The sequence below is a fragment of the Ctenopharyngodon idella genome, chromosome 5 (genome assembly GCF_019924925.1).
Source record: "Ctenopharyngodon idella isolate HZGC_01 chromosome 5, HZGC01, whole genome shotgun sequence".
Taxonomy (NCBI): domain Eukaryota; kingdom Metazoa; phylum Chordata; class Actinopteri; order Cypriniformes; family Xenocyprididae; genus Ctenopharyngodon; species Ctenopharyngodon idella.
Genome location: NC_067224.1, coordinates 10,353,591 through 10,381,104, shown reverse-complemented (window position 1 = coordinate 10,381,104; position 27,514 = coordinate 10,353,591). Strand labels below are relative to the sequence as shown.

General features: G+C 36.2%; 1 protein-coding gene and 1 long non-coding RNA gene across 5 annotated transcripts; one reads left to right on the top strand and one right to left on the bottom strand.

Moving 5' to 3' along the window:
* The first annotated feature begins 76 nt into the window (after positions 1–76).
* On the top strand, positions 77–27,464 carry traf2b (Tnf receptor-associated factor 2b). Of its 4 annotated transcripts, none has more exons than XM_051895170.1 (11): positions 77–244; positions 5,526–5,746; positions 11,319–11,397; positions 11,681–11,779; positions 15,347–15,508; positions 16,119–16,193; positions 16,365–16,439; positions 19,437–19,790; positions 21,220–21,397; positions 23,879–24,027; positions 25,780–27,464. In XM_051895170.1, exons 2-11 carry the CDS (start codon positions 5,526–5,528, stop codon positions 25,996–25,998), a joined length of 1,611 nt encoding a protein of 536 aa, XP_051751130.1. In that variant the 5' UTR covers positions 77–244; the 3' UTR covers positions 25,999–27,464. The 4 variants fall into 4 exon arrangements, with proteins under 4 accessions (XP_051751130.1, XP_051751128.1, XP_051751131.1 ...); XM_051895168.1 differs by having other exon boundaries at positions 23,858–24,027; XM_051895171.1 differs by lacking the exon at positions 77–244 and adding an exon at positions 399–418 and having other exon boundaries at positions 5,526–5,967; positions 23,858–24,027.
* Positions 6,866–19,430, bottom strand: LOC127513422 (uncharacterized). The gene is made up of 2 exons (XR_007930403.1): positions 17,741–19,430; positions 6,866–10,639 (listed from the first exon to the last, which is right to left on the bottom strand). It is a non-coding gene; the product is annotated as an uncharacterized LOC127513422 (long non-coding RNA).
* Positions 27,465–27,514: the final 50 nt, after the last annotated feature.

The window sequence follows — 27,514 nt, the reverse complement described above, 5'->3', positions numbered from 1 at the left end:
GTATGGTTTAGGGGTGGGGTTGGGTGAAGGGGATCATTTTCATTGCATGATATATAAACACCCACCAGTTTGAAAACACCCACAAATACAGAAAAGCCCACTTTTGCTCCGCAGGGTTGTCACCTCAGCGTGCTTGACTATTGGCTATTGCGCACACTAATGGGCGTAACATGATAGGCTATTTGTTCATAACACGAACATTGACGGTTAGTTTTTTTCCCCCACAGTATTTGGAAGTATTTTGGTGAGTAACTTTTACATTTTTTCTTGGTTGATTCTATATTCACGTTGAGCGTAGTGTGCCGAAATCGCGACAGTGTAGTTGGACAGTGTGTGCGCAAGCTCAAGCCAGTTGCCATTTTACTCTCTCACTCGGAGAGTCAGGAAGCAGTCTAGATGCATTGCTTTCAACTGCTAGGTCAGTTTTTAAAAAAAATGGTTTAGATGGTTTTTGTCGTAGCTATAAAGTCACTTAATAAATATATCAAGTATAATTTGTTGGTTTTGATTATTAATACCGTTGAATGGATTAGTAGTTGCAACTCGGCAACATATTTTGTTTAAACCAAGGTGAACACTCGCAGGCTACAATTGAGGCCTACACTAGAGATGACTTTGAGCAAACACGGGATTTTTTTTTTAGATGATTTATACTGAATAAGGTTGGCGGTTAAAGTTGCGCAAAATGTCTGTCAGTTGATATGTGGAGCTGATCATACTTCCTACTTTAACAGAGCTTCAGATAATACAAGGATAAAAATGGAAGGTTTGAAGTTAATGACTAAAAGCAAATTGTAACTGGTAAAAAACTGAGTGCGATTACAGCTCTAAAATGTGTTATTTTTAAATGTCTGGATAAAAAACTTTTTTTTTTTTTTTTTTTTTTTTTCATTGAACACAATGTATTTTATTTTTAAGCAACTTATATTTGGAACAGTAGTAAGTCAGGTTAAATAATTAAGATAAATAACTAAATTCTAAAATAACAAATAAACAAATTGCAAATGACAACACAAATACAATTTTTCATTGTCAGTTTGGTAATAATAAATTAACATGTTAACTAATGAAGCCTTATGTCGCTAAGTGTTACAAAACGATAACAAATCAGAACATTTTCAGTCATTATAGGGCATGTTGTAGTCTAGATTAAACTAGATGAGTAAAGTTCGTAAACAAATTTTAAGTTGGCTTGAAAAAGCCTAGCCAGAAAGTTTGGAGTTGTTTTAAAAGCTTTTCAGTTTGAAATAGTTTTAGTTTAGTAGTTTTAAAGAGATAGATAGATAGATAGATGGCTAGATGGTTGCTAGGGGGTTGCTATGCAGTGGCTAGGATATTCGGGGTGGTTGCTAAGGTGTTGCAATGCGGTTGCCAGGGTACTCAGGATGGTTACTAGGGTGTTGCTATGTAGTTGCTAGGATATTCTGGGTGGTTGCTAGGGTGTTGCTATGCAGTTGCTAAGGTACTCGGGGTGGTTGCTTAGGTGCTGCTATGAGGTTTCTAGGGTGTTGCTATGCAGTTGCTAGGGTATTTGGGGTGGTTGCTAAGGTGTTGCTATGCAGTTGTAGGGTACTCAGGGTGGTTGCTAGGGTATTCTGGGTGGTTGCTAGGGTGTTACTATGTGGTTGCTAAGGTACTCAAGATGGTTGCTAAGGTATTCTGGGTGGTTGCTAGGGTGTTGCTGTGCAGTTTCTAGGGTATTCTGGGGCATTGCTCTGATGTTCTGTGTGGTTGCTATACGGTTGCTAGAGTGTTCTGGGTGGTTGCTAGATGGTATGAGATAGATGTGAGGGAGGGAGTGTGTGGATGTGAGGGAGGGAGTGTGTGGATGTGAGGGAGGGAGTGTGTGGATGTGAGGGAGGGAGTGTGTGGATGTGAGGGAGGGAGTGTGTGAGTGTGAGGGAGGGAGTGTGTGAGTGTGAGGGAGGGAGTGTGTGAGTGTGAGGGAGGGAGTGTGTGAGTGTGAGGGAGGGAGTGTGTGAGTGTGAGGGAGGGAGTGTGTGAGTGTGAGGGAGGGAGTGTGTGAGTGTGAGGGAGGGAGTGTGTGAGTGTGAGGGAGGGAGTGTGTGAGTGTGAGGGAGGGAGGGAGTGTGAGGGAGGGAGGGAGTGTGTGTGAGGGAGGGAGTGTGTGAGTGTGAGGGAGTGAGTGTGAGGGAGTGAGTGTGAGGGAGTGAGTGTGAGTGAGTGAGGGAGGGAGTGAGTGTGAGTGAGGGAGGGACGGAGTGAGTGAGTGTGAGTGAGTGTGAGGGAGGGAGGGAGTGAGTGAGTGTGAGGGAGGGAGGGAGGGAGGGAGGGAGTGAGTGAGTGAGTGAGTGAGTGTGAGGGAGGGAGGGAGTGAGTGAGTGAGTGTGAGGGAGGGAGGGAGGGAGTGAGTGAGTGAGTGTGAGGAAGGGAGTGAGTATGAGGGAGGGAGTGAGTATGGGGGAGTGATTGCGTGAGAGTGATTGCGTGAGAGTGATTGCGTGAGAGTGATTGCGTGAGAGTTAGTGCGTGAGAGTTAGTGCGTGAGAGTTAGTGCGTGAGTATTAAGGGTGGGAATCGCAGGGTACCTCACGATACAATACAATCATGATACATGGCTCACGATAACGATAATATCGCGATTCTGCGATAATCGATAAATTGCTAGACAATCCTATAATGATACATCACGATATCTGTCTAACTATGAAAACAAAATGCCAGTGAAAAGGTTAAGTGCAGGTTTTCTCTCTTTATTCGCAAAACAGATAAATCCGATCTTCGGTTCCCGTGCTATATGCAGATTTAATGGAGTTCATGTCACCGAAAGCAACAAATATGAGGTGCATTTTATTGACCATCAGCTAATTTCAAAATCAAAGACCGCAATAGAAGAGAGCGGCAACAGCACTGGTAAAGTCTCATTACTTTTAATGAAGATAATTGTGTGTTACGCATCTGCGACTTACTTTCACTTTTATATGCGTCAGCTTGCTGAAGAAATACTCAGCTGTTCATCTGCAGTGACGCGTGATGCAGTAGCGCTGTCATATCTGACTCTCGAGTGTTTCAGTTTTAGTATTTTTGGGAGAAGTAAAATTTACATATGTGGTTTCAACAACCAGATGCATTTAGACTGATGCAGACAGTTTTGACTGGAATGCGTCCCAGACCACCTCCTGAAGTGGTTTGAATGATCGGATTTAAATCCGTCTCAAATGCGTTTCGGAGGGCATTTAGACCTGGGCCCGTATGTATAAAACTTCTCAGAAATGCTCTTAAGAATAGTCTTAAGTTTTGACTTAAGTGTCAAAAAAATCTTAGTAAAGAGTAGGACTTTTCTAAGAGTAGGAGACTTTTATAAAGAAGCTTAAAGCAACTTTTAGTAAAGTATAAGACTGATTCTTAAGTGCTGACTTAAGTGTTGTGAACTAAGGACTACAATGATGTCAACTCAAAATGGCTGCCCTCAACATCTGAATCAGCCAATAGCGAGCCTGCAAGGGTGAAGTCACAGCAGCACAACACCAATAATTTAATGTTATTATAAAAAAAAATTCCTTTTTAAAAGGAAAAAGAATAAGTCTTAAAAGTCTAGGAATAAGAGTAAAATTACGTCATTCTTAGAATTTTGACACACTTAAGACTAAAATTTTACTCTGAGCGGCTTTATACATACGGGCCCTAGTCTTTTCACAATCGGATAGCTATCCAATCAGAGAAAATGCATGAAGTGACCAGGTGCAAACAGACCCTTTGACGTTCTTCACCGAGCGCTTACACAGATATACACGGGAGCGTTCGAAAGCAGGCATCTATCAGCGGATCCCTAATATATTCTTTTTAAACGCTCCTGTGTAGATCTAAGCGCTCCGTGAAGAACGTCAAAGATGTCTACGTTTGTCACATCAATGGTATAAAAGTGTGTCAAGACTTTTGAACTTAAACGTGGCTGGGGCATCTGTTTTACTCACACTGCTGTATGCCATCCTGTTAAACTCTTTTTCTTAGGCTAGTTTACTTATGTTCACATTTCCCCTCATTCATGTGTTGAGCGCCGCCTTGAAGTAGCGACGCTTTGAGCAGAGAAATCTATTTATAGTGCCTTATTAATTAAAATATCGATTTTTGGCGCAGCATATCGATTCTTATATCGCACAGAAAAGAACAACAATATATTGCCATATCGATATTTTTAGTAAGTGTGTGTGTGAGTATGTGAGGGAGTGTGTGAGTGTGTGAGTATGTTTTAATTTAACATGTGAGTATAATTTAATCAAAAGCTTGGCAAACAGCTTTGGAGAATTTGATGTTTCCCCATTCAAAGATATAGGAGCTGCACTTGAATGCCCAAGAGGCGTTTCAAAGATAGCCGCAGAGTGAAATGACTGGTCTTAAAGGGACTTTGATACTACTCCGTTTGCATACTGTTTTTCACGTACTATATAGTAGAGAAGTATTCCATTTCGGACGCAGCGATAGCAACTCAAGTCAGAACAGTCTGAAGGTCTGAGCCGAGTTTGGTGGTTGTAGCTTTAAAGCTCTAGGAGGACATACAGTCTAAAATTTGGCTCAGAAGAAGAAGAACAAGAAGAAGTTTATAAAGCTAGTTGATCAGTAAGTTGACTTTTTCATTTCAACTTAAGTATAAAAATGTTTAAGTTTGAAAATTTCACGGCACGCCACCTTGTAATTCCTGTAATTACGAGATTGTAACTTGTAAAAAGTGTTCATGTCCTCATAGAGCTTGTAATTACAGTTTGTAAGTTGGGAGTTTTTTGGAGTATGAGGTCTCTGCAGAACAAAAGTGGGCGTTTCTGTATTTGTGGGTGTTTTCAAACCGGTGGGTGTTTATATTTATATATATATATATATATATATATATATATATATATATATCACGCAATGAAAATGATCCCCTTCACCTGACCCCTCCCCTACCCATACCCCCCATACCCCACTCTTCTGAAAATACATAAACAATCATTTGTGCTCTTCATTTTTGCTCTGTAATGGTGACTTGATTTTTTTTTTATTTATTTATTTTTTTATTTGTTTGTTTAATTACTCATCATAAGGTTGATTACATATGGTTGAACAGTCCATGACGCATATCCTGTCCAGTTTTCTTTTAGTGACTCATTTTTGTCCATGCCAAAATTCTGAAGGGCTTATATGATATATACACTGATGATGCCAGAATTTGTGCTTGTTTGATTTTAATGTGATTATCTTCTTACATGCATTCAAACAACATGAAATTAAAAGGGAGCCTATTTACTCTCTCAGTACACCTTCTTGATCTTACTGTACACAATCAGTTCACATTTTGTAATCTTTCATCAAAATTATTTAGGCTAATAAATACTAATTTTCTCTTACTCTGAAATCGCAGAGTAATCCTCTTCAATCAACTGTAAATTCGCATTCTCTTTCCCTCGTTTGACATATTTCACAAAATATTTCATATAATGGAAGTAAAATGAGTTTTATATGTAATTTCATGTTGACTTTAAACAAAATTATTCTGTTGTTCTGATAAGTTGTGCTCTACATTTTTACAGATGATCAGCACTGCTGGCACTGCGGGTAAATGGAAGGCAATGGCACGTCCATCTTTACCATCCTCATTGGACTCCACATTGCCTGGGATATCTCGAGAAGTGTTGTCCGTGTCCATGGAACCAAAATATCAATGCCAGCAATGCAAAGAGATTCTTAGGAAACCTTTCCAAGCACAGTGTGGACATCGCTTCTGTGTGTTCTGTTTCAAACAACTCACCAGGTACCCAGGGCAACCCTCTGCCTAATGCTCTGCATTAATTGCCACCCTCTCCATGGACATTCCCAATCTCTTTAATCTACCTCTGCACTGTAGCTAGATGGAAAATTATCCCTCCCTTTGCTTGATGTTGATCCACTCTTTTGCCTCTTAACCCAGAGGGTTCTACTTGCATCTGGATATACTCTCTCTGTGGATATGTCCTAGGATATTTTCAGTCTTTGGTGAGCTTTACCTGGGTGTCAGTCATTTGGCTATAATTATTGTCAACGTTTAGTTGTTATCCTATTAGAACAAGTATTTATATGATACAACTAGGCCTTTCACTAATGGTTATTTTGGTAATCAAGTAATTGGTTGATTACTTTGACGATTAATCGAGTAATCTGATACTGTTTTTGTGGTAATAAAAATAGCCTTTAAAATGACTTACATATATAACAATCAGGCAGTAATAATTGTTTCAAATAAAGTATCAAAAGCAAGTAATCATTTGGTTTTATTCAACAACACTTAAAATACATTATATATATATATATATATAATATATATATATAAAAACATAATCAAGTTATGTAATGTTGTTGTAACACTTTACAGCATGATCAAATTCTTGTTTAATATTGGTCTATCAACATTTAATTCAAATGTCTACTTAATATTTGTCCACTTCTTTATGATAGAAATGCTACAGCCAATGTAATTTCTTTTTACAAAAACATGTGGACATCAAAACATGCAAACTAAGGTTTAAACTTTTATTTTGAAATCGTGATGAACAACAATTTGCATATTTAGAAACATATTGATTGTATTCCCCTGTGTTGGTGAAACTGAACACATTGCGTTCCCAGACGAATGTTATAAGCAACCCAAACTCATAGCATATGCAGAGATGAAGTTCATTAACTGAGCTGCCGAGACATGCTCCACGCATGTAAATGATAACAGTGCAACACTTATGAAACACAAAGCGGGTCAAACTTTATATGCGTTCCCAAATGCACATTATTGGAAACCCAAACAAACAGCACATGCAGAGACAGAGTTCATTAGGAGCAGCATTTACTGTGAATGGAGCTGCATGTAAATAATTAAAACTGTTGTGTTAATCGGCATGGGTTATTTGCAATCAAGTCGAGCACTCATATTTAATTGAGGCATCATGACAGCCCTAGATACAACTAATGCTGTGTTTAGTTATTTATTAATTAATGGATATTTTATTACTCACTTTGTAGCCTTCATGCTAAAATTACAACTATTGCAAAAATAAAAAAAAATAAAAATAAAAATAAAATAATAATAAAAAAATTTAAAGTGGTTGAATTAATTGTCCATGACTGTGAATTAAATTAATTTAATTTAATTTAATTTAATTTAATTTAAATTTGAAAAGCCTGTTATTTGTCTAGATTCTGGCAATATATATGTGGAGTAAAACAAATTTTAAAATTAAGAGATTAATAAATCAAATGCAAACTGATAGGATTTATTTTCTTGATGCTTAACAACACATGAGCATAATGTCCCTGTCACACCCATCCTAAGTCATCACCTGGTGCATTACCTAACCACCACACATTTTTTTATGTCTTCCTCATCTGACACACCTGATTTAACACATCATCTCTGACAGCTTATTAGTAGAGACTGAAAACCTGAATAGTGTTATTGATAAGGGATATATTCAGGATCGATATGAGAAGTACTGCACCAAGCCATCTGAATGTAAACCCAGTTGCGAAGCTGTCTTACTCATGACATTTTACATACTGTAGGTCTGACATCAGCTTGGAGATGAATGGATTGCACTGAATTGGAATGTGTTTTAAGTACCAGTTGTCCGAATAAGAATAAGCTTCTGCTCTGCTTTGGTGAGAAATTGAGGAGCTGTTGAACATTTCAAATTTAGATTTTAGATGCTTTTATCCAAAGCGACTTACAATAGACGGACATAAGCAACTTGTCAGAGGCAAAATATTAAAGGGTTAGTTTTCCCAAAAATGAAAATGTCATTTATTACTCACCCTCATGCCGTAAGACCTTCGTTAATCTTCGGAACGCAAATTAAAATATTTTTGTTGAAATCTGATGGCTCAGTGAGGCCTGCATAGCCAGCAATGACGTTTCCTCTCTCAAGATCCATTAATGTACTAAAAACATATTTAAATCAGTTCATGTGAGTACAGTGGTTCAATATTAATATTATAAAGTGACGAGAATATTTCTGGTGCTCCAAAAAAAACAAAATAACGACTTACATAGTGATGGCTGATTTCAAAACACTGCTTCATGAAGCTTCGGAGCGTTATGAATCAGCGTGTCGAATCAGTGGTTCGGAGCGCCAAAGTCATGTGATTTCAGCAGTTTGGCGGTTTAACACGCGATCCGAATCATGATTCGACACGCTGATTCATAATGCTCTGAAGCTTCATGAAGCAGTGTTTTGAAATCGGCCATCACTATATAAGTCGTTATTTTATTTATTTATTTTTTTTTTTTTGGCGCACCAAAAATATTCTCGTCGATGTGCATGTCATGGTTTCCACTCATAACGCATGATCTTGTGCGCCGTCATCTTTTGGCCTGGTAACAAGTTGCTTGGCCAGTTTCTTCTTGTGGGAAGTGATGTCAGCAAATTTACGAAATATTTCCATTGTGTCAGCTGCCCGCAGTAGTTATAGTGGAGCAGATGAGGCGCAGACAATGAGATAATTTTAAATAAACCCAGAGGGGCACTTTATTAAAGAATATGGTTAAGGTATAGGTGAGGAATCCTGGTGAAGGGAAGAGCCATCAAAAATCTGTGGTCTCCATTCATACCAGGATGAATGTGTAATGTTTGGGGCAGGAGTTTGTCCAAAGTCTGTGTGCTGGTGATTGTGGTTTCAAAGAGCAATGCTGGTTTGTGCATGCATAGTCAGCCCGGCACAGTCTTCTAATAAAATCCCTGTCAGTTTTCTCCAGCTCTTGCCATTTTTGTGAACTAATTTTGTGTTCGTTGAAGTGGGAATTTTGTTTCATCCCAGTGACACTAAAAACATTGGATTTCTTCGCTGAATTATTCAGTGACTTTCTGTAAGTTGCATGATTACACCAGTTGGTGGTGACTAAGTGTCATTCCAAATCGTTCAACTGACACAACTGTTATTAAAATGTCTACAGATCAACAAAGAAACTCAAGAAACGGCGAAAGGAAACTGTAAAAGACCTCCATGCTATGACATCAGCTTACATTTAACATATCATAACATCCCCCCCTTTCATGCAGTCATTGATTTTTTTTTTTTTTTGTTCACAAATAGCATTATTTAGTTTGTTGACATGCCTTGTTCAGTTGAATGACAAATATCAATGTATTAACATATTAGAATCTTCATTTTAACAAAATGTCTATGTTCACTGTCCTTTTCAAAAATACGAAAAAGTCTTTAAATTTCACGAAAAGTTTTTCAAAGTCTCATTTTTAATTGCAAGAAATGTTGGCATTAAATTTATGCATTTTTTTTTTTTACCACTTTAATTGACTTTACTTGTGCCTGTGGACAACTATAGTTAGATACATTTACTTATCTTTCATTTACTTGTGGCTCAGATAAATGTCAGTTTGTATATAGCCCTTGAAGCCTTTTATAATATGTCAGCCAGAAGTGCATTTCCCAAAAGCATTGTTAGCCAACTATGGTCGCAAGTTCTGTTGTTATCAGTATCGGTTAGTTGGTGTTTCTTGAAACCATAGTTCCAACGAACATTTGCAAACAGCATCGCAAAGTTGTGTGGTTGGAATCACAGACCTGTGGTTTGAAGCATAGTTTCTTAAATCCTTAATAAATCCTTATCTGGAGCAAAATAAGCAAGCTGACATTCAGTACAAGCTATATCATTAATTTCGAATATATAAAATTTCATTTATGTCTTAGTTTGTCAAGAGATTTAAAGCGCCGTTTTTGAAGTGTCCATGTGTGTATGTGCACTAGTAAGTAAGAAGGAGCCTATGATTAAATCTGGAAATAAAGCAAAATAATGAGTCCGCAGATGCCAAATTAATTAAAAGTTATTATAAATTTGTGACAATACGGTTTTGAGAAACAGTCATGACTATCTAGTTCATTTCAGTTGAGCAGCGTGTTACGTCGTTGTATGGGAAATGCACCCCAGTATAGAATGTGGCCAAAAAAGTAGTGTTGTCATGATACCAAAATTATGACTTCGATAGTACGATAGCTACTTGACTAAAATGTCTTGATACTACTACTGAACCGATATGTATAAAGTTTGGCACGGCCAGTATGCCTGTATGGAGAGGAAGCAGAGTGATGCACACACATTGCTTTGCTGTCGCACGTCAGTGCAACTCAGGAAATACGGCTCTTATTAAAACGCTGTCATTCTTAAAGTACTGGTACTAGTAAAATGAGGTATTGCGATACAAGCAGGGTATTTCGTACAACACAACTAAAAAGAGAAGATATGTAATATGGGTACGCATTCTTGAATGCTACACAACATTTCTTTTTTTTTTTTTATTCAAGGTTTTTTTTTTTTATTATTGAAAGAAAAAAATATTCATAACAAAACAGAACACCCCACCAATTTCAGAAGAGAAAATAAAGGAACCCCCACCTCAACCCCGTCTAACAGTCAGACCATTAAAAAAATAAAAGAGAAAAGTAATATTAATAATACATAAACATGTACATTCAGAACAATTTTGTAGTAGTGTTCTCCGCAAAGGTCTGAAAAGGTTGCTAAAAAAGGTTGGTAGAGAATCTCTTATGTGACCGTTTCATAGAGCATCGGTGCTTTTCCAATTGTATGTTGTACATGACATCTTTAATCCAGTGTCTGTATGTAGGAGGTGAAGAGTCTTTCCATTTGCACAAAATTTGCCTCCTGGCAAGAAGTGAACAGAAAGCAATAGCATCAGACTGGGATCTGCTTAGATTTTAAACTTGACTAACCACTCCAAATATTGCTGTCAACATGGCTGGAGCAATGGGTTTGCCAAACATTTTAGAAAAGGTCTCAAAAACTAAACCCCAGTATTCTAGCCATTTAGGGCATGACCAAAACATATGATATAAAGTGGCAGGAGCTTGTTTACATCGGTCACATGTAGGATCCACATCGATTTTAATCTTAGCCAATCTGTCCTTGGACCAATGAAGACGAAGTAAAATTTTAAACTGAACAATTGTGTGCCTAAGACTGACAGAAGACGAATGTATTCTCTGGATTGCTTCCTGCCAAGCATCATCTGATATTTGATCCTCCATTTCTTTTTCCCATTTTTGTTTTAAAGATTCTAAGGAAATGCTACACAACATTTCTTGCAAAACACTTTGGGCCTACCCTTCTTCAGAAATTCTTCACTTCTGTTTATTACTGCACACATGCTGCTTTCACTTCAATTTTACCATTATCAGAGCACTACTTTCTTTTTGTTTAAATAGCCTGAGGAAAGAGAAGGCTATATATTAATGGTTTAAAGTCTGCTTATTGTTTGATTGCCTTTTTCCCATGCTCTCCTTTGAGACTGCACTGTTAAAGTAAAATCTTTCCTCTTCATTAGCTCAGGGCCCATACCCTGCGAAGCCTGTCGTGCAGAGGGTATATTTGAAGAGGCAATGTCTATGCTCAATATTACAGTGGTAAGCTATGTTTCTTAAATTATACCTCTTGGAAATCTATCATAGTTTTTACTTCCTGGTAACTCTTATTTAATGTTTACATTTCTGTTGTTGCCAAATGTACATTGTGAATGTAGAATTACTGGGGGAAAAAGAAAGAAAAAAACAAACAAACAAAAAAAAAAAAACTCCACAATGACATGTACCTACTGGCTCTGGGAAAATGTATTCCTGTAACTGCTTTTCAACATTTTCAAAAGGTATTCGTTAATGAAAAAATCCATGGTGTTTCACTCCCCCATAGGCATTTCCTGATAATGCAGCACGAAGAGAAATTGATAGCTTGCCTGCCAAATGTCCAAATGATGGTTGTAGTTGGTCTGGTACATTGAAAGACTATGAGGTAAGAACATAGTTAACCTGGCTTGTCATATTGAATGTTCTTCATTTCTAAATGCCAACTACAATGACTGCATAGTAGTTGGCTGCATCACAGTGACTTTGAACATATTTCAAGCCAAACCCAGCAGTTAAGCAAATAACCTGACAATAACTAAGCAAATAACCTAATACTAATAAATATTTTGTCTGTTTATAAAAGAATAACGCCTGCTCACATCCGCAAGTTTGAAAGTCAGCAGGAAAGAGGGGGTTGGGCGGAAAGTCCCAAAGCTTGCTGGAAAGTACCAGCATTACCGTATGAAAAGCTAGTTGTTTTCAAAAGCTTGTTATCTTGTTCAGTGTAGGTTTCTTTTTTTTTTTTTTTTTTTTTTTTTTTTAAACAGCTAAAACCATAACAGATTGATTGCTAACAAAAATGCTTGCCTAGTTTACATCCTGACTTAGTCTTATTTTTAAAGACCTGAAATCAGTGTAACTTTGTTAAAGTAATCAAATTTAACCTTGTCTTGGTTTTTTTTACTTCCATTTAGCTGGTAAAAGTATCAGTCTGATAGCATTTTTCCATTTTGACTTATTTAGTGACTAAGTAACCTTAACCCTGACTATAGCAGTTCTGACACCATAACTCAGATGAGTCAGTGTTGATTCATCTGTGTGGAGACATGGTGTCTGAAGTGATAAAGCAAGAAATTCCCCTAAATGTTCTTACAATAGATATCCCGGGTATTGACAAGAATTGTTGTTAGCAACCCATTGGTTTTTATCCACTTGGAATTAAATGGATCAAGAAACAATTTATTTTCTTTTGAATAATGTGTAAACTTCAATGTTAAATTCATTGTTCCTTATTGTTTATTGATCTTTGATGTTTCACCTAGAAACATGTCACATTATGGAAGTAAAATATGTTGCGAACTGCATTTCACATTAACTTTGTGAACATTAACATTAAATTGCACAATTTTCATCTAACAAAACATTTTTTTGGTATGTAGTTTGACAAAGTGGTAAAGTGTCTAACCGAACTAACTTGATACTTCTTGTTTGCTTTTTCTGAGTAACAGATATAACTGCCATGACATTTACCACACCCTTTCTGCTTAACTCTAGTGTTATCGTATATAATGTTCAATGAATAGGCAACACATTTGCACGACACAGCCGCGGTACAATTGTTTGACCTTTGATTTAGACAACTGAGAAGGGAAACTAAAAGTATGAAGAGGTAGTGAAGCACAAACTATAAAAATTTACATTGGTTCCCTGTAATGGTTGTAATGGCTTGCATGCATGTTCAAGTAAAATAAAATAATGAAAAATAAAACAGCAACTATATTTGCATACAGTGGTGGTCAGAATTATTGGCATGCTTGGTAAATATGATCAAAGATGACTATAAAAATAAATCTGCATTGTTTATCCTTTTGATCTTTAATTCATAAAATTAGCAAAAAACTAACCTTTCATTAAAGGAAAAGAATTGAAAGTGGGGGGAAAATCACATTATGAAATAAATGTTTTTCTCCAAAACACGTTGGCCACAATTATTGGCACCCTTTTATTCAATACTTTTTGCAACCTCCTTTTGCCAAGATAACAGCTCTGAGTCTTCACCTATAATGCCTGATGAGTTTGGAGAACACCTGACAAGAGATCAGAGACCATTCCTTCATGCAGAATCTCTACAGATCCTTCTGATTCCCAGCTCTATGTTGGTGCTTCTTCTCTTTAGTTCACTCCACTAATTTTCTTTAGGGTTCAGGTCAGGGGATTGAGACAGCCATGGCAGAAGCTTTATTTTGTGCTCAGTGACACATTTTTGTGTTGGTTTTGATGTTTGTTTTGGATCGTTGTCCTAATGGAATTGTCCAACCACGGCCAATTATAAGATTTCTAGCAGAAGCGGTCAGGTTTTGTTTTTTTATCTGTTGGTATTTGATAGAATCCATGATACCATGTATCTGAACAAGATGTCCAAGACCTCCAGCAGAAAAATAGGCCCACACCATTAAAGATCCAGCAGTATATTTAACCGTGGGCATGGGGTACCTTTTCTCCATGTGTGCACCAAACCCATCTGGTGGGTTTGCTGCCAAAAAGCTCTTTTTTTTTATTTTTTTAGTTTCATCTGACCATAGAAGCCGGTCCCGTTTGAAGTTCCTGTCATGTCTGACAACTGAATATGCTGGAGATTGTTTCTGGATGAGAGCAGAGGATTTTTCTTGAAACCCTCCCGAACAATGCTTTTTTTTTTTTTTCCAATGCTTTAGCTATTTTCTTACACCCACTTTCTATTTTGTGAAGCTCAACAATCTTTTGCTGCACATCAGAACTATATTTTTTGGTTTTACTCATTGTGATAAGGGAATTTGGCTTTTGTGTTTCCTCATGTTTTTACTCCTGTGGAACAGGAAGTTATGGCTGGACAATTTCATGTTCATGATCACCCTGGTGTTGCTAAAAAAAAATGTAAATATGAATGGGAATATACTTCAGAGATATTTACTCATAAAAAATTCTAGGGGTGCCAATAATTGTGGCCAACATGTTTTGGAGATAAACATTTATTTCATAATGTGATTTTTTTTTTTTTTTTTTTTTTTTTTTTTCCCTTCAATGAAAGGGTAGATTTTTGCTAATTTTATGAATTAAAGATCAAAAGGATAAACAATGCAGATTTATTTTTATAGTCATCTTTGATCATATTTACCAAGGGTGCCAATAATTCTGACCACCACTGTATACAGATCAGATGTATTATTTCTGGAGTAATAAAAACTAAAATTACATGTTACGAAAAGCAGTAATGTCTCGCACATAGAAAAAATAATAAATCAATGTTAAAATAATGTTTTTAGAAATTTTTCTTGTTCCAAACCATTTCACTTTCTTTTGTGGAAAACAAAAGAAGAACTTTGTAAAAAAATATATACTGATCGCTCTTTTCTGTGCCGTTATTTTGAATGGGGACTGAAGCTTTTAGGATTTTTTTCATGCAACTTGAACTCTATATTCCAAGTCTTCTGAAGCCATGTGCTAACTTTGTACAAGGAACAGACCACATTTTAAAAACATTTTAAAAGAGGGACCAGTATATTATTAAAATATCTTTTTATGTTTCATGGGAGTCAGTCATGCTGGTTTGGAACAACATAAAGGGGAGTAAACAATGACAGAATTTCTTTTTTTTTTTAATTTTTTTTTTTTAATGAATTTTAAGCACATCTCAGGGATTTCTGAAACTGTAAATTAACAGGAATTCTGTTGAGTAATGCCGACACACTTGTTCTGTCTTGTTCTGATCACAAGGTCAGTATGTACTTTCAGCCAGTAATGTCTTGTGACCATTTACTAACTTGAAAACAGGAAATGTATACAAATCTCATGGGAATAAATGGCATGAACAACAGATACTATATAAAAAGCTGTTAACAATGCTAAGATAATTGTGAATGAGGCACATGGAAGACAATTTAAGAGTTGACAGTTAGTCATACACAGTAAGCTAACTATGATATTGTTCCATTCAACAGTCTTGCTAGACATTTACAATTCTTTCCTTCACTAGGGTCAACATGAAGGTCGTTGTGACTTTGAACGTGTAAAATGTGAAGCATGCCAAGCAGTCATCTTGCTTAGCGAGAAAGATCGCCACAATGAGCGGGAATGCGAGGCCAGAACCCTGAACTGCAAATACTGCAAGGTCACATTCAACTTTAAGGAAATTAAGGTAAGCACCCTAGAAGTGGTCCATCCTCAAGTTTACTGCTGATGGTCTGTGGTTTGTGTACAGTACATTCTGTACTATACTATTAATGTTTGCTGTGCCAACAGACTCAATGTGTTGCAATATTAAATTACCACTACTACCTTGCTATTAGGGCAAAGTGTAATGAACAATTTTTTTTTTTTTTCTTTGTTTTTAAACTCCTCTAAAAAGCATTGCATTAACCATCAATTTGGCTGAATTCATGGTGGAATTGTCTTATACAGGGTAGTTGAACCAAAATTAATAAGTCTCTCTCATCATTTACTTTCACCTCTGCCAGAATATTCAAGCTTCTCTTTTCCATAATATAAAAGTGAATGGCGACCAGTGACTGGCATTTTTAGAGAAAAAAAGGACAATAGCAACTATCTTAATGTTCCTCACACAAAGTTATCATGCAAGTTATATGGACTATTTTCGCTAATCACTTTCATATATGAAATTAGCTTAAAAATGATATGCATAGGTAATTCATAGGGTTTGAGCAACATAACAGAAAGGGTGAGCAAAAGAGTTGTTGTTATATCATCTTTACTGATTCTCCCTCTTACACTACTCTTTTCTGTCTCAGGCCCATGATGAAATATGTCAGAAATTTCCTATGCAATGCAAAGACTGTGGTAAAAAGAAAATCCCCAGAGAGAAGGTTGGTCTCTGTTCTCAGCCATATATTGTTTCTGATTGTCATCATAAAGTACATCTGCTATGTATAGTATGTCAGTTTTAATAGAGGAAGAGACATAACTTATTTCATTTTCATTCTTAAAATACTTTTTTCTCTGACTTTTTTTCTTTTTTTTTTCTTCATTTTTTGCAGTTTCAGGAGCACACCAAATCTTGTGCAAAGTCCAAGTCGGCATGCCAGTTCAGTGAGATTGGCTGCAGGGCAGTGGTGTGTATTTGTTTCTCATGAATGCATTTTGGATCAGAATAGACCTTATGTCAATTCTGAATAGAAGGGTGGATATGGTTTGTGCTTCTCACGAAAACTTCTCACGAATTTTAAAAATGGTTACATGCTTATGTAACTACATATCAGACTGTTACATAAAACCCACATTGCTTTTTATCTAGTTACATGCAAGTTTGCATTTATTGATTCACTAAGGTGTTTTACAAGAGTGACGCACAGTCTCAAACATATTAGAACTTGAACTGTAGCTAGTTTCCAATGTAGCTGTCACAGTACTTACTAATATACACTATATTAGGAAGTACTATGACAGTTCCATTGAAAATCAACTACATTAAGTCATGTTCTAAAAAGTTTATGGGGCTCTGTGTAAATCATTGTTCAGAGCAGAGTTGATTAGTTAAGTTTACCTTCAAGGTAATGTACTGTATTAAACATTTTTTATTTAATACAATATATATATGGAACCTTGGAGTCTCAGACCTTTCTGACATGACACCACCCACTAGGGGCAGGAGCCCGCTAAAACAATTTAAAGTATAGTTGTGGTTGTGGTAATGCAATGTCCAATTTTAAAACGGTTTTCACAGGATGAATTTTGAGTGTTTAAACTTTTGAATGATGATCTAATTTATGATGGTTACTAAAATATGAGATAGGAGAAAGAAAAGAAAAAAGAGCACCAAGTGTCCTGCTAGTGGGACAGTGACAGTTAAGGGGTTAAATCCTAAAGCTCTTTAAAGTAGGATGGATTCTAAATGGCTGTCAGCGTTTTATCATTCATCTGCTGGAAAAAGTCATTGTGAAACTGATTCCAACAATATTGTTTCTTTAGTTGTGGTGTGGACCCTGCTATTCTTTTACATTTAGAATGATTTTTAAAACTAGAGACATCTTTATCGTTATTGTTATAGTTATTGTCTTGGTGTGAATGGGCCTTTAGTCATTCTGAAATGCTTCATAACTTTTAAAAGTCTTCAGATTATTTAGTCTGACTTAGTCAGACCGGTGGAATCTTTTTGAGTCTCTCAGTTTGCACTTTTCCCCACATGACTTCAATATAAAATGAAACTATGTAAATAGTGTGGAGTATGGGTTAGAAAAGTCCCAAATTCTCGGTTAAGACATATTTGTGTATTAAAATGTATGCAGTTCATTTGTGAACATGCAAAGGTTGGTGAATCATTGAGGGGAAATGCATTTTAGACGGTAACTGATGTAATATCATAAATTCACACTATCGTTGAGATCATAGTAAGTTAAAATAAAGTGTTGCCTACCTCAGAAGTCTTCAAGGAAAGTCTAAGGATTTCCCCAGTGCACCTCTTTTTAAGAATGTGCCCTCTACTGGTCAGAGAATAAACTGGCACAAATGGAGAGCTGCAGTAGAAATGTACAAATCTGAAATGAAACTCACAACTTGAGTGTAATCACCGTCAGTTAGATCATCAAGAGGGTGGGTGCAGCTGTGGTGCAGTGGGTAGTGCCTGTGCTCATCACAGCTATTGTGCTCTGGGAATGGAGCAAGGGTGTGTCCAGGATTAACAGTGTTATTGAGCTCAGGCAGCATTAAATCAGAAAATGGAGCTAAAAAGTTGTTGAAGGTGCTAGATAAACATAGAGTAATGACATCAATAAAATTAGTTGGCTAATGCAAGTTCTGTCTCCTGAAATTACAGTGATTGGAATGAGACTTTATTTGATAACATTACACCTGCCAGAAAACACAACTCAAATGAAAAGTTTGCTTTAGTGTATTAGATGCTGATTTAGTGTATTAGATGATTTATATTCTCACCTACCCGTCTCTGGACAAGAGTATTCCTCTTCCGACCTGCCAGCAGTTATACTGCCACTCCAACCTGTGGATGCACGATTTGATCAGACAACTCATCTTGCAATCTAATAATATATAATTCTGCCAAAAATAATATCAGACATTTACCAAAACTATTGCATATCAGAAATGCGCTTTAAAAGTGAGTCAACTGCAGTAGATAATAATTTATCATCTGATAGGGACGTTGACCAAAAGTGACTCTCCTTCATACATGAAAACCAAAAAATTCTATTCATTATACATCAAAATGCAGACTGTGACTTTGCGATCACCATTGTTTGGGTGAATGCTGGGATGGCAGAGCTCATTTTTAGGGTGTGTTGTCATTAACCCTTTTTTAAGATAAGACACTACAGGCAAAACCATTGTTTTTTTCATGCACCGGTCAATTTTGAGATTTTAGGCTATTTTGCTGCTTCTTTCAGACTACAATTTATATTTGTGTCCTTAGATTTCAATTACAGTAAAGGCCGTTTTTTTTTTTCTCATGCAGTGAGCAGAAAGTAGTACATACATACACACACCAAATGTTGCAGTTTCATTCCTATCTATTATCAGAGGGGTTTATTCATATATAATTAAGCTGATTTATATAACATTGGACCTGTGATAAAAAGTGATAAAAAGATCTATCCAAAACCCTCTTCTGTAAAATCCTTTAACCCTAATGTAACAAAATGAAACAAGAATTTTGAATCTGGTTTTATACAATGTTCAGATTTCTATTTTGGAAATTAATACATTTTTAACCGTGGGCATGGGGTACCTTTTCTCCATGTGTGCACCAAACCCATACATACACAATAATACATTTATCCATACATACACAATAATACATAATACATTTCAAATAATGCCTCACTTGCACATTTAAACATTAAATTTCAGAAACCTTGTAATACAAAATTTAATGTTCTAATGTTAATTAACTGGGGAAGCATAATGATATCTATTAGTACCCTAAAATGTACCCTATTTACCTATGGTGTCTTTTTTAACCCTTAGTTTCTCTTTGATAACCATATGACATTTTTAAACATAAATAAATAATTTTAACAACAAAGAAATGACAGCACTTTCATATTACTACTTTTTAATTTAATGTAACCTTTTTAATAAAGTATTAACGTTTTTAGGTTGACAATGGTAAGCAGCAGGAGCATGAGCAGACCAGTGTGATGGAGCATTTGCGTCTTATGCTATCTGTGCTGTCCTCTGTGCGCCTGCGAGCCGAGGGGGCTGGAGAGTGGCAGGAAGATTCCGGGCTGGGATTGTATCGCGGACCTGAAGATGCACCTCCGGCGGGGCCTAATGCTGCCGCCCATAATGCAGGAAGAGGAGGTGGTCCTGGTGTGCAGCAGAAAGTCACAGCTTTGGAGAACATAGTGTGTGTGTTGAATAGAGAGGTGGAACGTTCAGCCCTCACCCTGGAGGCACTATCCCGGCAACATCGGCTAGACCAGGAAAAGATCGAGAATTTGTCAAATAAGGTACTACGCACACCTTGCAGGAAATTATACACTTAAATAGTTCAGAATATATATAAAAAAAAAAAAGCTCGCTAAGTTGGATTTATAGGATTGTTTTTTCTTTCGGACAGCAGAGATGGTTTTGATGCTCTGCTATGTGTCCGAAGGTGATGCGAGGCTCTCACCTTGCAGGTAACCAAATAATGACGTATTGAACAATCTTGTTTTATAACAGGCTGGTGCAACATTTACTTCAAAAGGATAGTTTACACAAAAATGGTCTGTCACCTTTTACTCACCCTCATGTCGTTACAAACCTGTATGGATTTTTCTTTCTCCATGGATAACAAAAGAAGTAATTTGAAGAATTTTCTACTTTTCCATATAAATGAAAGTGAATTGGGGACAGATGTTATCAATTTCCAAAAATGACAGAAAGCACTGTTGATGGTCCATACAACTTCTGAAACCATATGATAGGTTTGTTTAAGTGAATTTATAATTACTGAAGGTACAATTTTTGCACTTTTTTTTTTTTTTTTTTTTTTTTTTTCTGATAGTGCTGGTATGTTACGTTTGGGCGCGACATGTTCTCATAGAAGGAAAAAAAGTCATGCAAGTTTGGAACAGCATGGATTGTGTAAATGACAATGTTTTTATTTTTGGGTAAACTATCCTTTTTATTGAGCAGGTTAATAGTCAGTTTATCATTTTCAGGTCAGGTGTTTGATTGCCAGTGGAGAAGCCTTCACTACGAAACAGTTGTTAGCAAGATTTGTTTCCGTTCAACTGTTACTTGTGAAACACAGATGTGTGTTTTTCCTCCCCCAGCAGAAGAGCCTCCGCTGTCTCTGCCATGATCCTTAATTCACATGGGATATGAAATGGGATCCATCCTGGACTTTCTGCTAATTGATCAGTTGATCATTGCGTTAAGAGTAGTTTAACCAAAAATTTTAATCCAATGATGACCTTTTTTATTATTTAAAATTTTATTTTAAAATATTTTAAATTATTATGATTTTATTTTTTAACCTAAATTACTCCTTTAATGACAAAACTACTCATTTAACAGTTACCATAGAACCATAAACACTAATAAAACAAAAACCATGTACGGTATCAATGTTGTCAACTGTGAGAAAAAGGGAAGAGGCACCCATGAAATTTCAGAAAGACGCAATAGACAAGTGTTTACTTATATTTCATGTGTGTCATTTCATTATGTCAGTATATCATCATTTTACTACAGCTCCATTGCAGCTTAGGAGTTAATCGTTTTCATTTTCATTTAATGAATGAACTTCTCCATTTAACATATCATTGAACCATAGACACCTGTGTAGGTGTAGATGTATCCTTGAAGTGTTAGCATCAAATGTCAAATGCTACATTGCTGTTTGGCAGTTCCATAACCCTGTTTTTCATCTGTGTTTGTTGCCTTTTGAAGGTGCGACAGCTGGAACGGACTTTAACCATGCGAGACCTGCAGTTAGCAGAATCCGAGCAGTCTTTGCGGGAGCTGCAGTTTTGCACATACGATGGAGTTTTCATTTGGAAAATAGCAGACTTCTCTCGACGCAGACAAGATGCAGTGGGGGGCCGAGCACCTGCCATGTTCTCACCTGGTAAGGTTAAGATCAGATTAAAGGGCTGTTACAGGTTCAATACCGGTTAAGCTCAATCAACAGTGTTTGCTGCATGTTGTCAATTAAGAACAGAAAATTATTTCCACTCACCCTTTGGTTTGTTTTTAATTTTTTAAGGCAAAAATCAGGTTACCATGAGACACAACAGTGGTCATAAACAGTACCAGTGTTCGGAGGCTTTAAAGGCAGAAATATGAATCTTATATGTTTGATATGCTCTACTAAGAAACATAAAAAAAAAAAAAAGTTACGTCACCTCCCTTTTTGGTATCTATGTGGGGACATCATACTTAAGTTCAGTTTAGAATTAAAATTTCCTGACAATTTACTCACCCCCATGTCATCCAAGATGTTTATGTCTTTCTTTCTTCAGTTGAAAAGAAATTATGGTTTTTGAGGAAAACATTCCCGGATTTTTCTCCATATAGTGGACTTAAACGGTTAACAATGGGTTGCAGGTCCAAATTGCAGTTTCAGTGCAGCTTCAGACGGCTCTACACGATCCAAGACGAGGAATAAGGGTCTTATCTAGCAAAATGATCGGTCATTTTCTAAAAAAAATTAAAAATGTATATATTTTTTAACCACAAATGGTCTTGCACTAGCTCTGCGATCCGCCACGCATTACGTAATCACGTTGGAAAGGTCACACGTGAGATTTCACTAGATAAGACCCTTATTCCTCAGCTGGGATCGTGTAGAGCCCATTGAAGCTGCATTTAAACTGCAATTTGGACCTTCAACCTGTTGGTAGCTGTTAAATCCGGTCTAGGTCAGAATCGCAACATAAATGACACAACAATGACTTCCTAATTACTCATTTTTATTTTCTTAATTGTTCTCTTGTTCATTTTTGATGCGGTACTGTTTTTGGTGAATACAAAAAACATTTAATGAAAAAGAAAGAAACAAAAAGATTCTGAAGCAAATCATCAGGGGTGAGCTTATGCCAAAACAACAAAAAACAGAAAACTAACTTTCCGCAAACAGAAACTAACTTCCCTATGAATCAAAATAAAGAAACAAAACATACAACAACATAACCTATCTCCTTATCTGCCTAAAAACAGGAGAAAAGATAGTGGCCAGTTGGCCTACAAAAAGAAATAAGGCACTCACCCCCTACAGCTTCCCAAGATAGTTAAGAAGTTACAAACATGGTCGGCAGGACATTGATGTTCTAGCAATAAGGTTCTCACAATCAAAGATGGCTAACAGCACTCTGTTGGAGCACAACTCACAATGTGACACAACATATTCATCAGAGCTAACACAGTATCAAACACAAACAGTAATGAGTAAACAGTCAAAGAGGCAGAGAGCTCCCTCCAGCGGAATCCCGGGGAAATTTATAGTCCGGGTCTCTTCTCTGGTCCAACCACCAGCAGCCTCTCGTTATGCCCAGGACCAATCCTGAAAGAGAAAAAAGACAGCAGGAACACAACTAAAGTATAACATTACGTAATAGACGTAACACCTTAATTTCTTTTCATCTGAAGAAAAAGAAGACCTCTTTGATGACATGGGGGTGAGTAAATAGGTGGAAGTACTGCCTACATTTTTTAGAAAATGACCGATCGTTTCACTATATAAGACCCTTATTCCTCAGCTGAGATCGTGTAGAGCCCTTTGAAGCTTCATTTAAACTGCAATTTGGACCTTCAACCCGTTGGTAGCGGTTAAAGTCCACTAGTATGGAGAAAAATCCTGGAATGCTTTCCTCAAAAACCTTAATTTCTTTTTGAAGAAAAAAAGACAAACATCTTGGATGACATGGGGGTGAGTAAATTATCAGGAAATTTTAATTCTGAAGTGAACTTGTCCTTTAACAGGTGCTTTACAGTTATTTGCCATGATGACAAAAGTATATATAACTTTATACAGACAAGGTTCTGGTCATTCTATCACACTATTTAATATTTCTGTTTATTTCCATTATAAGTGCATTATTTTAAGCATTTATTATTTATTCATTTATCTATTTAATTTTTTATACCAAGGGGTGATTTATAAGAGAATAATCTATATAATCATATAATTGTAAATTATTTTCTGTGGTATTCAACATTGTCACAAATGCTGTTGATTGAACTTGTGTCCTGGAATGTTCTTGGTTCAATATAAATGTAATCATACTTTGCATTTTGTAAATTAGTAAATTGTAAGTAGAACTTGTCTGGAACTTGAGGGCCTTGATTCTTTGTGGGAATTTTTCAAGCTTATGTGAAAGTTAAAATTTACAACATATGTGTCTGAGTAAAAACAGTGTTATTTGTTTTTGTCAAGTTTCAGTTAAATTTATTATTTAAAATAAATTCTCAAGCTGAGTAGCTGTTTCACATTTTTGAGTATTTGAGTGTTTCTTCACATTTATTGTTTTTGGAGCTGATTTTAGTGAAGCATTTTCATTTTGGTGATATTTCTGACCCTGCTGTTTAGCACCTTTCTTCTGTTCTTCAGCATTCTACTCCAGTAAATATGGGTATAAGATGTGTCTGAGACTCTACCTGAATGGTGACGGCACAGGTCGGGGCACTCACCTCTCCCTGTTCTTTGTGGTCATGAGAGGCAAATACGATGCACTGCTGAAGTGGCCCTTCAGCCAGAAGGTAAATAAATGAGCCGATAGTCTTTCACTCTTCTTTCAGACATTCATTTACTCTTTCCTTTTAATCGTTTAGGGTTTTTCTGCCAACTAAAGCATCACAATACCACTTATGTTTATTTGAATGAATCACTTTTATAGCAGGGACTGAATGTTGTGACTGTTCTGTGGTATTCTACAGTTTATATAAAAATATTATATAGAATATTACATGTAGTTAGAATATTACATCTTATGAATAATTGACTATTAAATGTTAAATTGTTGAGAATTAGTGTGGTGGTTGTAATAACTATTTTATCTAAGGCTTAGTACATGTATTCTGTCAAGAAATGCATGATGTACAATATAACCTTTAGAACATGAGCTTGGCATTACAGGTGCTGGTCATATAATTAGAATATCATCAAAAAGTTGATTTATTTCACTAATTCCATTCAAAAAGTGAAACTTGTATATTATATTGATTCATTACACACAGACTGATATATTTCAAATGTTTATTTCTTTTAATTTTGATGATTATAACTGACAACTAAGGAAAATCCCAAATTCAGTATCTCAGAAAATTAGAATATTACTTAAGACCAATACAAAGAAAGGATTTTTAGAAATCTTGGCCAACTGAAAAGTATGAACATGAAAAGTATGAGCATGTACAGCACTCAATACTTAGTTGGGGCTCCTTTTGCCTGAATTACTGCAGCAATGCGGCGTGGCATGGAGTCGATCAGTCTGTGGCACTGCTCAGGTGTTATAAGAGCCCAGGTTGCTCTGATAGTGGCCTTCAGCTCTTCTGCATTGTTGGGTCTGGCATATCGCATCTTCCTCTTCACAATACCCCATAGATTTTCCATGGGGTTAAGGTCAGGCGAGTTTTGCTGGCCAATTAAGAACAGGGATACCATGGTCCTTAAACCAGGTACTGGTAGCTTTGGCACTGTGTACAGGTGCCAAGTCCTGTTGGAAAATGAAATCTGCATCTCCATAAAGTTGGTCAGCAGCAGGAGGCATGAAGTGCTCTAAAACTTCCTGGTATACGGCTGCGTTGACCTTGGACCTCAGAAAACACAGTGGACCAACACCAGCAGATGACATGGCACCCCAAACCATCACTGACTGTGGAAACTTTACACTGGACCTCAAGCAACGTGGATTGTGTGCCTCTCCTCTCTTCCTCCAGACTCTGGGACCCTGATTTCCAAAAAAATATACAAAATTTATTTTCATCAGAGAACGTAACTTGAACGAGAACATATCTTGAAGCACTGACTCCAGCTGCAGTCCACTCTTTGTGAATCTCCCCCACATTTTTGAATGGGTTTTGTTTCACAATCCTCTCCAGGGTGCGGTTATCCCTATTGCTTGTACACAACAGTCAACAGTCTTCCCCATGATTGTGTAGCCTACAGAACTAGACTGAGAGACCATTTAAAGGCCTTTGCAGGTGTTTTGAGTTAATTAGCTGATTAGAGTGTGGCACCAGGTGTCTTCAATATTGAACCTTTTCACAATATTCTAATTTTCTGAGATACCGAATTTGGGATTTTCGTTAGTTGTCAGTTATAATCAAAATTAAAAGAAATAAACATTTGAAATATATCAGTCTGTGTGTAATGAAGGAATATAATATACAAGTTTCACTTTTTGAATGGAATTAGTGAAATAAATCAACTTTTTGATGATATTCTAATTATATGACCAGCACCTGTACATTGATTGTAATTCTTGCCACTCTCCTGTTCTTTCCTTCCAGGTGACATTGATGCTGTTGGACCAGAACAACAGAGAGCACATCATTGATGCCTTTAGGCCTGATGTAAGCTCCACATCCTTCCAGAGACCCATCAGTGAGATGAACATTGCTAGCGGTTGTCCTCTGTTCTGCCCCCTCGCCAAGCTGGCAGGCAAAAGCTCGTATCTGAGAGATGACACCATATTTATTAAAGCCATAGTCGACCTCACTGGCTTATAAAGCATTGGAATTATTCATAATAACAATGGATGATGATAATATTATTATATCTCATATCTCAGCTGCGGAAGCCAAACTATTTAAATGATACAATATAAAGAATAATATAAATTATAATAGCATATATTTATTCATTGATTTATTTCAGGAAATATTTTCATTGATAATAATATTAATATGTGTGTGTATGGAGTGGCAGTGCTCAAACAGACTTGCACACCAATAACTACACTATTTGGATATAACTAAATATTTAATATGCACTATATATTTACTATAATATATATGTATAGTACACATATTTAAACTATACCTATTTTGTAATAACAAAATATTAATTATGAGATTGAGATTTTTGTTTTGTGTGACCTAAAGCTGGCTGGATTTTTCATGCTGTTAAATCTGGGATGTTGTTAGGATGCTAACTGCATTTTTGAGGACATTTTTAGGGGCATGGCCACTTTTGCTGGAAGTATAGTCTATAAATAGATATGTCATCAGTCTGCTTTTATTTTACGAACTTGACTAACTTAATAATAGAGCAACTTTAATATGCATAAACTGTTTATTGAGCACTGTTAGAATCATTCAGCTCATAGAAATGAATCATTGTGCCATTTGTTCTTATAGACAAGATCTTAATATATACAGCATGTGCATGAAGCTACAATATTTGATAAAATTTCACCCAGGTAAGTTAGGAAAAAGTAAGAAACCTTAGCAGGATTGAAAGGATGTCCAAACATCCTGACTAACCAGTGCTTAAATTCACTGTAGTTCTAGCCTATTTGTAAACATCATCTGATTGTAGGTCTGGCTTTTTTTTGTTTGGGCTTGAGAATTAAATGGCTTCACAAAATATACAGCTGTAGACATTTAAACAGCTTCAAACCCTTATAAAAGGGACCAGGCATACTAAGAGCTCCTTTTTTCCTGTAACATCACTATACTTTAGGTTAGCATGGGATATTCTGGTGAATTGGATGCAGTATAAATCCTGTTCAGTTAAATAATAGTCCATGTTATTTGGATAATTAGAAATTAGTTGCTTTTGCTGGAAAGAAGAAATAGAGAAATGATGAAGAAAAACATGGTCTCTGATAAATGAATAAAAATTCAGATAAATATCTTTTTATTAAATTTTATGTAGTTCATTTATCCATTTATATTAGTTTGTATTTTATTATATAGCTAGTTAATCAAGCAGTAAAAGTAATTTTTAGTATGTTTAGTTAGTAATATACCCTTTATTTTATGATTTTACAATACTATAATACAACACATGGCATAATCATTTTGCTGTTTTTTTTTTTTTTTTTACCACCTTCGATTATTCATAGCAGCCAGTTCAGCAAATTTGTGGAATATGGTTATTCTTACTCTATAATGTATAATTGTGTTGTGTGCTAACCATATATACTTGTAAAACTGCTTAAAAAATAAAGTTCATTTAAGTGTTCTCTAAAGATGTATATATTTTTTTCCAGTCCTACTCTTCGGTAAAGGTAAAAACATG

What these genes read in the sequence shown, in the direction of transcription:
- traf2b (XM_051895168.1), top strand. Translation starts at nt 5,526, where the DNA reads ATGATCAGCACTGCTGGCACTGCGGGTAAATGGAAGGCAATGGCACGT. An exon ending in TGTTTCAAACAACTCACCAG is followed by an intron (nt 5,747 to 11,318) that starts GTACCCAGGGCA and finishes CCTCTTCATTAG; the next exon opens with CTCAGGGCCCATACCCTGCG. An exon ending in ACCTGCCATGTTCTCACCTG is followed by an intron (nt 21,398 to 23,857) that starts GTAAGGTTAAGA and finishes CCTGCTGTTTAG; the next exon opens with CACCTTTCTTCTGTTCTTCA.